At 36.2% G+C, this 12,245-nt stretch overlaps 1 protein-coding gene across 2 annotated transcripts; it reads right to left on the bottom strand.

Annotated features, from left to right (window-relative positions):
• Nucleotides 1-2,523: 2,523 nt before the first annotated feature.
• Nucleotides 2,524-2,960, bottom strand: LOC102737211 (large ribosomal subunit protein P1-like). 2 transcript variants are annotated; one of them, XM_031037218.2, is made up of 2 exons: nucleotides 2,874-2,960; nucleotides 2,524-2,813 (listed from the first exon to the last, which is right to left on the bottom strand). In XM_031037218.2, the coding sequence occupies exons 1-2, from the start codon at nucleotides 2,958-2,960 to the stop codon at nucleotides 2,637-2,639; spliced, it is 264 nt and encodes an 87-aa protein (XP_030893078.1). In that variant the 3' UTR covers nucleotides 2,524-2,636. The 2 variants fall into 2 exon arrangements, with proteins under 2 accessions (XP_030893078.1, XP_030893077.1); XM_031037217.2 differs by having other exon boundaries at nucleotides 2,524-2,960.
• Between the last annotated feature and the right edge of the window lie 9,285 nt (nucleotides 2,961-12,245).

Below are 12,245 nucleotides of genomic sequence, written 5' to 3'. Positions count from 1 at the left end.
AAACCAAGAAATAAAAATGATTTGTTCAAAGTTACCCAACAAATTAGTGATAGAACCAGAACTACCTTAGGTCTCCTTATAATCCAATATTTCCTATATACAATAAAGAGACAAGCATTACAGTCATCCTATGGAGAAATTAAGGCAAAGGAAATTCCTAGTATGAACACCAAAGCATTTAGGATCATAGAATCAGATCACCTGAACGTTTAGAAAAACTTAAAGATTAGGTCTTTAAATGTTGTTTAATCTAATCTCCTACACAACACTTGAATTCAGTCTATGAAATCCCTGTCAAATGGCCAGTCAATGTTTGCACACTTAGAGTGATAGGACACTTGATGTTTGAGCTCTAGAAAGTTTAGGAAGTTAGAAAGTTAGAAAGTTTAGTGTTATATTGGGCTTAATTTATCTTCCTGTAACTTCAACTCATAGATTTTAGTTCTGCTTTCTGGTACTTCAAAAATCATGCAGTTAGCCAGAGGAATATTACCCTCTGTCCTCTTTCACGTGTATTACCTTTGTCTTTTCTTTTCTTTTTTTTTTAAAGATTTTATTTATTTATTCATGAGAGACAGAGAGAGAGAGAGGCAGAGGGAGAAGCAGGCTCCCAAGGAGCAGAGAGCCTGATGTGGGACTCGATCCCAGGACCCTGGATCATGACCTGAGCCGAAGGCAGATGCTTAACCATCTGAGCCACCCAGGTGCCCTACCTTTGTCTTTTCTTACTTCAATGCTCTATTTTAGTAGAACATACTTAAATGTCCACTGGACCAACCATAAATATGCTTACTACCAAAATATTTCAAGTTCATTGTATAAAACAGGCTTGAAAAATCTCACAAAAGGGGTAAGAAAAGGGAAACTGGAGTCCATTATAATTCATTTAGGCCAATTGTTTGATTTCTTTGATGTCTTTGCAAATGCTGGTTTTCCTATGGGTCTCAGTGTGACTAACATAATCTCTTTCCTCAGGTTGATTCAACACATTTTCTAAAATTGATTGACTTGTTCTCTCTATGTATCTTTGTGAGATCTTTATTTTTGTGTACCTAGTGTTAAGTAAATTTGATGTATAAAAATCAGATTTAGGGGCGCCTGGGTGGCTCAGTCAGTTAAGCGACTGCCTTCGGCTCAGGTCATGATCCTGGAGTCCCGGGATCAAGTCCCGCATCGGGCTCCCTGCTCAGCAGGGAGTCTGCTTCTCCCTCTGACCCTCCTCCCTCTCATGCTCTCTGTCTCTCATTCTCTCTCTCAAATAAATAAATAAAATCTTTAAAAAAAAAATTTAAAAAAAATCAGATTTAGACAAAAAGTTCAGAAAATGATCAATACACTCAAATAATTATTTTATTTTATTTTTTAAAAGATTTTATTTATTCATTTGAGAGGGAGAGAGACAGAGAGAGCACAAGCAGGGGGAGAGGTGGAGGTAGAGGGAGAAGCAGACTCCCTGCTCAGCTGGGAGCCCGCCGTGGGGCTAGAGATCATGACCTGAGCTGAAGGCAGATGCTTAACCATCTGAGGTGCCCCAAAGAATTCTTTTAGATAACAAGTTTTCCAAATTCCCTTAAGGTGTAATTAAAATAGAAAAAAGTTCCATTTCACCCTAAAATCTCTGGATACTTCGAGTATATAAAGTAAGACACAGACATTTGAAAACTCCATGAGGGAGAATAGAATTACAGAAATAAACTAGTGGATGAACAAATAGAAACAGGGAGGTAAAATTCAACACAAAAAAAGGCTATCTGAATATTACCACATTTTGGGACCTGCAGACATGCACCAAGCTTTGCTGTTTGAGAGTTAGTAATGGAGCTTGTGGCTCAGCCTAAACAATTCAAGTATCATTTCAACCAACCAAGTGTTCCCGGACTTATAGAAAAGATAGGTCAGGTGTATGTCATATTTATTGGAAATATATCCATATTACATAGTCAGAATAGAACTTGAAGTTTACAACTTCAAGAAACATTCTGCTGTTTGTGTTTTTAATCCATCCTAATGTCAGCAAGTTTTTCCTACCGATCTAACCTAAGCCTCTAGCTTGATTCTCTTGGAAGAAAAAGTTACAGCTGGTTAGCATCTCTTTGTAAGGACCCTCTGTGCACACAGGCCCCATTTCTCTCTGGATCATGAAGGCCTGAATTTGACACGAAGGTCATGGTGATTTTGTCAGGACCTGGTAAGTGGGAAGATTCTCTTACTGATCCTGTGCCTTATTTTATCCCAGTGAATAAAAGCCAATTAAATGACAGAGGCATTGCTTACCAGCACTTATTTGTCTGGTTCAGGCTCCTGCCTCTGCACTTGCTGGGGCCTAATTTGATATTTTATGGTAATGTTTTGGAGTATAAAGCTAAGTAACCTCATAATGATAATGAGAATAGGAAACATTTATTTTTATTTTTTTTAAAGGTTTACTTCTTATTTGAGAGAGAGGGGGGAGAGGGATTTTCTAAGCTGACTCCCCTCAAGCCTGGAGCTCCGTGGCCGCTGGATCTTACAACCCTTAGATCATGCTGTGGGTGGAAACCAAGAGTTCACTGCTCAACAGACTGAGCCGCCCAGGCGGTCCCATTTATTTTTAGTTTAAGAGTTCAGCTTTTTATTGAACAGATTACAGAAGGGGTTTAGTCAAGAAGCCCAAAGCCCATGTCATCATCAGACTCCTCTGATTCTTCTTTCTTGGCTTCCACTTTCTTCTCAGCTGGGGCAGCAGAGGTGGATGGAGCAGGACCTCCTGCTGGGGCAGGTCCACCAGTCCCTACATTGCAGGTGAGCCTCCTGATGCTCACATCGGCCAGGGCCTTTGCAAACAAGCCTGGCCAGAAAGGTTCAACATTCATACTGGCTGCTTTAATGAGGGCATTGATCTTAGTCTCTGTGCCCGGGACTTCATCATCCTGCAGGATGAGGGCTGAGTAGATGCGGGTGAGCTCCAAGACAGAGGCCATGGTGCAGGTGTGTGCTGAGCAGGCAGGGACGGGCGAGGTGCTGGCTGTGCGGATAAAGAGGAGAGCCTTACCCCCACTGGGCCTTAGCTTCCTGGGCAGGACTCAGCACCTTAAAGGCAGCTGAGGGAAGGAAGGAAACATTTCTTTATAAAGTCAGTAAGTAAACAATAAAATTCATCATAAAATTCTGAAATATTTCTCATACTTAGTGGCAAAATTGACTATTTGCATTAGATTGAAAATTACTCTTAGGAAAGCTTCTGAGCCAGTGTTATAGGAACGAAATATGAGACTGACTTTGGATCAGGTCTGGACCAATATATCTTGGTTTCTGTTAGAGACATTTAAAATGTATCTACAATGCATTTAAAAGTACATTTTAGGCTACTTGGTTTATGCTGAACCTTGGTATAGCTTCATTTTTAGGGGGTATACAATTTCCATCAAAACTGGAAAAGTTTTGGTTATTATTTCTTCAAATAGTTTTTCTTGTCCCTTCTTCCCTCTCTTCTCCTAGGACTTCAATTACTCATGTATCAAGCTGCTTGAAGTTGTCCCACATCTCACTGTCCCACAACTCACTGTCCATTTTTTTTTTTTTCAGTCTGCAATGTCAAACTACTCTTAATCCTATCCAGTGTATTTTTCATCTTTAGAAATTTGATTTTGGTCATTTTTGTATCTCCCATGCTCTTTTCATGACTTAATGAATTTGGGTGTTAGACATTGTGAAATTTATGTTGTTTAAGTGTTTGACTCTTTTGTATTCCTATAAATATTTTTGAGCATTGTTCTGGGCATTCACAGAACTTGGAAATAGGTTGATCCTTTTGCAATTTGCCTTTAAGTTTTGTTAAGTGGCACCAGAACAACTTTAAGTCTAGAGCTAATTTGCCCCTACCACTGAGACAATGTCCTTCTGGGTTCTGTACCTGTTGCCTTATGTATTATAAGGTGTTTGTTCTGTTTTGTTTTTAACTCTGGCTGTGAGAATATTCCTAGCCCTGTGTGAGCTCTGACAATTGTTCCACCTGCTCTTTTTCTAGTGGTTCTTTTTTCAGCCTTGAATAGTTTCCTCTTATGTATGTGTTCATCAACACTCAGCATGAGACCTGAAGGGTACCCTCTGCAGATCTACAGATCTCTTCCTTGGTACCCTGGTACTCTCTCCTCCTGGGTACTCTGTCCTGTGAATTCTAGCCACCTTGGCTTCCCCAAATTCTCAACTCTGTCTCTCAACTCAGGGAGACAACTTCTTTTATTTCCCCTTCTCTCAGGGATCATTGTCCTGCACTGCCTGTTGTCCAGTGTCTGAAAACTACTATTTCATATATTTGTCTATTTTTTTAGTTACTCCACCATAGCCAGAAGTGTCATCCTAAAAGTCCGTATATTTTAGGACACTTAAGTGAGAAGAATAGTTTCTGGCTTTCTAATAGTATATCCTTAAAGTGTTTAATACATAGTATTTAAAGGCATTTATATAAACAGTTGAAGTCTTTCTTCGGGGAAATTAAAACAACAAAACTTGATTGCATATCATGCTTTCATATTTTGCAGATGTTAATATTTAATCATATGCAGAACCATTTAGCTTAAGTGCATTAATGTAACTCATTTAAAAGAGGCCAGTAATTGTCCTATTAACTCCCAGTCTGGATGTTATCTGCTCTGCCCTGCTGGTAAGGCCAGAGGGGGACTCTTCTATTGGCACCCACAGAGATTGCTGTGATCTGTTGAAAATCCTGTTAAAATCTAATTACTTAGGAGAATCAGCCAGGGAATATCTAATGAACTCTAGGAAACCCACTGGAAGAAATTCTGTATTACTAACGAATGAAATGTCTTCTGTCTTTCAATTACACCGGTACCACATGAATGTAATTGCTGCCTTATAAAATGTGACTCTTGTTTTTAATTGTGTGTCATGAATTTTTTTGATCATGTGAAAATAACTTAATTTCTTGTGGAGGAGGAATGATGGTGTAAAGCTTTGGAAGGTATACCTTATTTCCTCATGAATATTTGATAACTTGTTAACAAATGCTTAAAGAAAGTATGTACATTATTTAATGAAGCCACTACACAGGTGTGAAAACATGATGATTAAAAGACATTGACTTTTAAGTCTAGAATAAAAAACATGTTCATCAGGAAACTCTGAAAAGGTCTATTCTCTGCAGTCATTGATACAATGTATGGTGATTAACATAACATAAAAAAAATTGCCAAAAGAAATGGATTTATTAAAAATGAAAATTCATTTGTCTCACTTATTTTGTAAATATATTCTTGAGACTCCTAGTGTAGTTTATGTTCCTCCTCTCTTTAGCAATCAGTAGTGTCTTTTTTTCATGTCTAGCCTAACTTTGTATTTCAATTTTGTTGGCTTCCATTTCTCTATATTTAGGACTTTGTTTTCTTAAAATTGGATGGTTGGTTAAGACTATGAGGTTTGTAGTGAGGTAGACGTGAGGTATTCAAATACTGGTTCTTATGTTCACAACAAATATCTTAACCCTCTGAGTCTCAGTTTCCATTTCTATAAAATGGGGACACTAATTAATATGTATAGTACTGCATAAGGTTGTTGTGAGGATTTTGTGAAGTAAAGCATATAAAGTGCTTAGCATAGTATTGTGCATGTTGTAACTGTTCAAGAGATGGTAGTTATTATTTTTGAAGACTAATTAAAATTTGGAATATGAAAGAATTGTGATATCTAAGATTCATTAAAAACTAATGTAGGGTGAATTTCTATTATCCTAATGTATTTCTATCACCATGTTCATATTAAATTTGTTGAAAAAATTAAAAGGGGTCTAATTTTAGTATCATGTCAGTGAACTTCATTCCAAAGTTTATCAAGTTTTTAGCAATATATCATTTTATAACATGGATTGATTTCAGCAGATGACACCAGAAACAAAATGTGGTTTGGTGATACATTACTTAGAAAAATATCTGTCTTAGTGATAAATTATTATTGGAATATTATATAAGATTTTAATGATTGAGGAGAAAAAAGACTATTATATATTATTTCAACAATTAACAATGTAACTATTATTTAAAATTATTATCTGGTCTATAGAACCCTGGCAGTTGAAATACTTAAATTGACAGTGCTTTTATTTTCAGTCATTTGATAACATGTTAAAATTAGATTTCCTTTTTTGCCTAAAATATAGATTAAAACATTTTTTGATCAGACTATTTGCAAGTTGATATACAAGTAGCCATATAAAATGATTTTTATGTATTATAACTGAACGAGGAGGTAGAATTGTTATAATAATATTTTCACTTAGAAATAGGCTCATTTGTACTTAAAATTCCTTTTTTGTATAACTCATTAATTCTTACAGCAATTTTATGAAGTAGCCGCATAGTACTATATTGTAGGCAATAAAAGGAAACAAAGAGTTTTTGTATACACATAGCTCTGATTATATTTCTAATATAAAAGATATACATACAAATTAGGATGTTTCAATGAAAGAATATTTAAATATTTAAAATAATTTGCTAATGCTTGTTAATTTAATACTTTACATGGATTTAATTCTTAAAAATATCTGATTAAGAGGTAATGGTGTTATTTGGTAGGGAAAGATGTTAGAGTTGATGAATTTCTGGTGACTTGCACTATTTGTTAAAAAGTTTATGTATAATAAATAAACATGGTGAACTTATTTTATCTGGCAGGAATCATTATGCTGTAATCAAGGACCCAACATCAGCTAATTAGGTCATTCAACAAATATTTATTGAGGGCTTATTATTTGCCAGAATGGGAATGTAATGTTGAACAAGACAGGCAGGGAAGAAGAATTAGCAGATTTATTATTAAAGCTAATATTTTGCCACATTGTCAGTTCATGAAACTTCACTCAGTTGAAGTCCTTGACAGAAAGTGCTTTAGTTGTTGATATTGGCATATGAAACTACTGGCTAAGCCTGGCTTTGCTGGGGAATTCATCTATTAACTTGATTAAGTTAGCATGTTTTCATTAACCAGTTTCTGTTTATAACAGAAAACAAATACTTCACTTTGACAATAGAAGTAGAAGTCAGAAAGAGGTAGTTTTATATCTTTCCCTGTGCCTTTCTTAAGTCAAACTGTCTGCTTGGGGAACGCCTGGGTGACTCAGTCGGTTAAGCATCTGCCGTCAGCTCAGGTCATGATCCCAGGGTCCTGAGATCGAGTCCCGCATTGGGCTCCTTGCTCAGTGAGGCACCTGCTTCCCCCTCTGCCTACTGTTCCCCCTGCTTGTGCTTGCTCACTCTCTCTCTGAGACAAATTAATAAATAAAATCTTAAAAAAAAAAAAACCCCAAAAACAAAACAAAAAAAACCTCTTTGCTTGGCAAGCTTCACATGTCCAAATCGCTATAAAGCATGCTTCCCCTCCCACCCCAAGCCCCACCCTGCCCCACACACATACACACACTTCCACAACTTTGCCTGCCATGTGGTAGGTGCTCAATGAGTGCCATTGAGTTAGCATAATTAATAATTCATATTCTATTAGGTTATATTCCTAGTTCTGTTAATTGATTCCTTTGTGATATCTGGCAAAAGCCAAGTTACAGGACCCTGTAATTTTCCTGCATAAAAAAGAACACTTTGTTTTCCAAAAACCTGATTAAAATATAATGAGGACTGTGAGATACTAGCTTGAACCATATGAAATTGTGATATTTGATCATTTTTTGACCTACAAAAATAAAAATTTCATTTGATTAAACCTAATATTGTTTTTCCAAGGTGTTTTAACTTGACCAAAAATGTAATATAATCATCAAAGTAATCACAACTCCAAATATGTTAATTACATCACTACTTATAGTTTTCTTTCTGCCTTTCTATCTATTTCACCTTGATTGCTGATTTGGGCCTTGCTTTCTTCACTGAATGATATTTTATTACCAAAAAATTAATTGCATAATATACCTGTCATTCCAAATATTAAATTATATATTTTTTAATGTTAATGATCCTAGAGTCCAATAGGCTAGGTCTAGCAAGCAGTATTATTTGACTTTTTTAAGGACTTCTAGGTATCAGGGGATACTGGGTAGTGTTTAATTTGCAAATTTAGTTATATTTAAAAAAAATCTGTTTCTTTCAATATTAGAAAGTACATATAAGACTAATTTTTATTGTTTCGGACAAATTGGAAGATTTCATTAGTTTATAATTTGAAAATTATTACTGTGTTTACTCTGAAACTTTACTTGAAACTAAAATTTCAAGCCCTGGCCCACTAATTTCTGATTTATTCTGATAATACTGTGAATAAACTTAAAAGCTTCACAAAATATGGTTATGACAAAATGATATTTTCTCCAGAAATTATTATTCTATCTCTGAAGAAACAGGAATATTCCAAAAGTAAGCTTTTTTCTGGAAAGGCCACAGATGATCGTTCTTTCTTTCTTAATATAAAGCAACCCCACTGAATGAGCTAAAGCTCCCCTAAGGTAAAGTCTGAGCTGCTCTGTTTTACATCTTTTAAGGAAAGCCAACATAATTTAATTTGCCTAACATAGGGCATCTGGAAGATGGTGGGAGAAGAGAGATGTAACCTGGCTCTTTAAGCAAATACCAGGAAGTCCTTATAGCTACTTATCACTTAATCCAGGAGCCCTGAGCAAGTAACTCAAATGAGTGGTCCCCAAATTTGGGGCCTGCGACAAGGCTTTTATTGGTTGTCAGCAAAAGGAGAAAAGAAAGGACAATACAAATTTTCCATAGAGCTAAATTTATAGAATTGAAAGGATTGTTTATGTTCTTTTACATATATATATAATGTATGTGTATATATATATGTGTATATATATGTATGCATATATATATATTTAAATGGAACTTTTCTTTTTAAAGAAAATTCTTTAACAACAATTTTAGGTTCATAGCAAAATTAAGAGGAAGGTACAAAGATTTCCCACATGTCCCTGCTCCCCAACTTGCACGGCCTCTCCCATTATCAACATCCCCCACCAGAGTGATACATTTGTTACAATTGATTAACCTATGCTGATACATCATTATCACCCAAAGTCCATAGTTTACATTAAATTTCACTCTTGGTCTTTACATTCTGTGGTTTGGACAAATGTATAATGATATATATCCACCATTAGTATCATACAGAGTAGTTTCATTGCCCTGAAAATCCTCTGTGCTCCATCTTTTCATCCTTTCTCTCCTCCCCTCCCTGCAACCACTAATCTTTTTACTATCTCCGTAGTTTTACCTTTTCCAGAATGTGCATATAGTTGGGATCATACAGTATGTAGTCTTTTCAGATTGGCTTCTTAGTAATTTGCATTTAAATTTCCTCCATGTAATGTAGTCTATCTTTTATGAAGTTAGAGTAAATGATTTTTTCAGTGTTCCTCTTTGCCAAAAACAAAACAAATAGTAATCCTGTGTAACTCCTCCTAATATTTTTTGAAATGTCTTTGAAACCTAAAAATTTTGGAAACATCTATTTTATATACCTGTTTTCTCACCTTTTAAATGATTCTTATTTTATTGGACTAGTGTGATGATTAAATGAGGTACAGAGGTAAATATGCTTGGGATAGTACCTGACACTCTGTGGATGCTTCCAACTTCAGTCCAATTGAAATGCTGGTGTAAGCCCCAAGGTTTCGTCCAGTTTTCCTTTCAGGAGAGTGAAGATAATAGTTCATATTGGGACATTACTTAGCACTTAGTAGATGCCAAATAAATATTGGCATACTAAAGTAGTAGTCTTATATGCGGGTGGGTATGAGGATCAAGAGTTCTGGAATGAGTTCTAGACAGGAAATCATTAGTATAGCATAGATGGTAACTGAAGTCAGGGAAGTATGAAGACAAGAGGATCTGGGACACGATGTAATGATTTTAAAGCCCATGATGATGTGTTTCCTCCCCATCACATATGCAGAAGAGGCACAAAGGTCAGGACATCCTACAATGTCAATGTCCTCATAACAGTTGTTTGTACCATGTCCTTAACTTTTTGGACTTTTTATTCTAGATGAAAGTGTGAAAGTCTTTGGATTCTCCTTATTGAATCTTTCATTCCAGAGCTAGAACCTCTTTTCCTGTGAGACCTTAGTCACTCTGGGTACTATTGGCACTAGAGATAATCCTTCGGGGAGGAAAAAAAAGTTAGAACTAAGAGATTATTTAGGGGCTCTTGAATGAAGTTGGCTTATTGTCTGATAATAAGTATACTCTTCTCTGAAGAATGATCCCCCCTACTAGAGAAGCATGCCCTCTTTGACAGAGCATGCAGCTTGAGGAGAGATGCATGTGGAAAGGTAAGAGAGAAAGGAGACCCTAGCCTAGCCAGCCAGAACTAATGAAGCCAGCCTGGCAATCAATGGAAAGACAGATGTAGCCAGATCACTCTCACACCCAACAGAGATGTATGGTTTTCTTACTCCTGTGTAAAAGGGAAGCCAGAAAGACTTTTGTGCAGCCTGGCTTTTGTTACCAGCTGTCTGGCTGTTGGTAGGACTTGTCTCTGTTTATAGTACCCTCCCCATTTCATCCCAAGGGACACATTTACTCTATAAACCCCATTCTCATGTGCTGGGTCAATCTGTCCATTTGAATAGTTTTAAAATTTTATTGGCGTAATTTTAATTCCTAGACTTTTTGTTATTGGGAGTGGGCCTCAGCTAAGCTGTGAAGTTGGCAAAATTCATGGTCCACAACTCTGGGATTTTGCCTGTGGCCCTCTCTTTTGGGCTACATGGTGCCTTCTCCCTTTCAAGAGACCATACTTCATATTTACACAGTCCTCTTCTTAATGGAGATCAGATAGACAATGTGATAAATCAATAAACAATATTTATGGTAAATCCAACTTCCTTAGACCCCCTAAAAGCTAATCTGTATTCACACCCACCCTTTTCTTCTAGTTTGAATGTAAGGGATATTCATCCTTAAATCTAAGGATTATTCCTCTATTTGTGTCCTAGATGTCATTTCCTCCTCCTACCTTAGGTTCCTTGCTTTATCAGTGATGCCCACTCTCTCCTGTACTTTCATTCTCTTCCTCTCTTTTATAAAATATCTGAGTTCTAACTTTGGTTTTGCTGTCTGCTGCTTACTGTGTAAACTTGGAAAAATACTTTCACCTCTCTGGACCATAATGTTCTCATCTGTAGAATGAAAGAATTAGATAAGATGATCTCTAACTCCTTTCTGTTTCTTACTTTCTGATCTAAAGGTAAAAATTTATGAGGCCTGGTTTATCTTTGCATTCTCACATACTGACCTGTCTTGGTGATAAATTATGACTGGAATATTATATATTAATGATTGAAGAGAAAAAAGTCTATTGCATATTATTTCAACAATTAACAATGTAAGTATTTTTTAAAGTTTTTATTTTAATTCCAGTTGGTTAATATATAGAATAATATTACATTCAGGTGTACAATATCATGATTCAGCCCTTCCATAGAGCCCCTGGTGCTCATCACAATTAGTGTACTACTAAATCCCCATCACCTAACAATGTAACTTTTTTTTTAAGTAAACTCTACCCCCAGTGGGGGGCTTGAACTCATGACCCTGAGATCAAGAGTCTCATGTTCAACTGACTGAGACAGCCAGGCACCCTTACAATGTAAATATTATTTAAAATCATTATCTGAGTTAGAGGAAAATTTTTCTGGCCTATAGAAGCCAAGAAATACTTGAAGCACTCTCAGGTACTTAGAATTTAATATTGTTCTAGTTCTTCTTAGAAAGCAAAATGATTTTGTAAGTAACTCAGTTTACAATAAGGTATTATTGATTTTTTCTTTTTTACATATTTCCTCCTGTGTTTGTCAGAAGTGTTTTCATTGCAAGAAACTGAAACCCAATTCAAACCAATTTAAGCAAAAGGCTTTCCCAGAGGAGTAGCTAGCTTCAAGCCTAGATGGCTCTATGGATTCAAACAAGGTCACTAGGGCTCTGTATTTCTCTATTAATCGGCGTAGACTAAATGCTGTTATAAACAACACCCAAATTTCAGTAGCTCAACACAATAGAAGTGTATTTCTGTACACATAATAGTTTTAATGAGCATGTCCCATGGGTAGCCTTCCATGTGGTAATTTAGGACTTAAAGCCCATTTCATCTTCTAGTCTGCTACTTCTAGGGCATCTGAGACCAATGCTGGACTCTACATCTAGCCAACAGATAAGAGTGGAATTTGGGGAGACCATAGAGGATCACAGCCACTGGCCAGAGTTCAGTCACATAGCTATAATCATCTGCAAGGG

Source organism: Leptonychotes weddellii, chromosome 4, assembly GCF_054177405.1.
Source record: "Leptonychotes weddellii isolate Sample4059 chromosome 4, ASM5417740v2, whole genome shotgun sequence".
Lineage (NCBI taxonomy): Eukaryota > Metazoa > Chordata > Mammalia > Carnivora > Phocidae > Leptonychotes > Leptonychotes weddellii.
This window is presented reverse-complemented; position numbering and strand designations above follow the sequence as displayed.

What these genes read in the sequence shown, in the direction of transcription:
- LOC102737211 (XM_031037217.2), bottom strand. Translation starts at nt 2,960, where the DNA reads ATGGCCTCTGTCTTGGAGCTCACCCGCATCTACTCAGCCCTCATCCTG.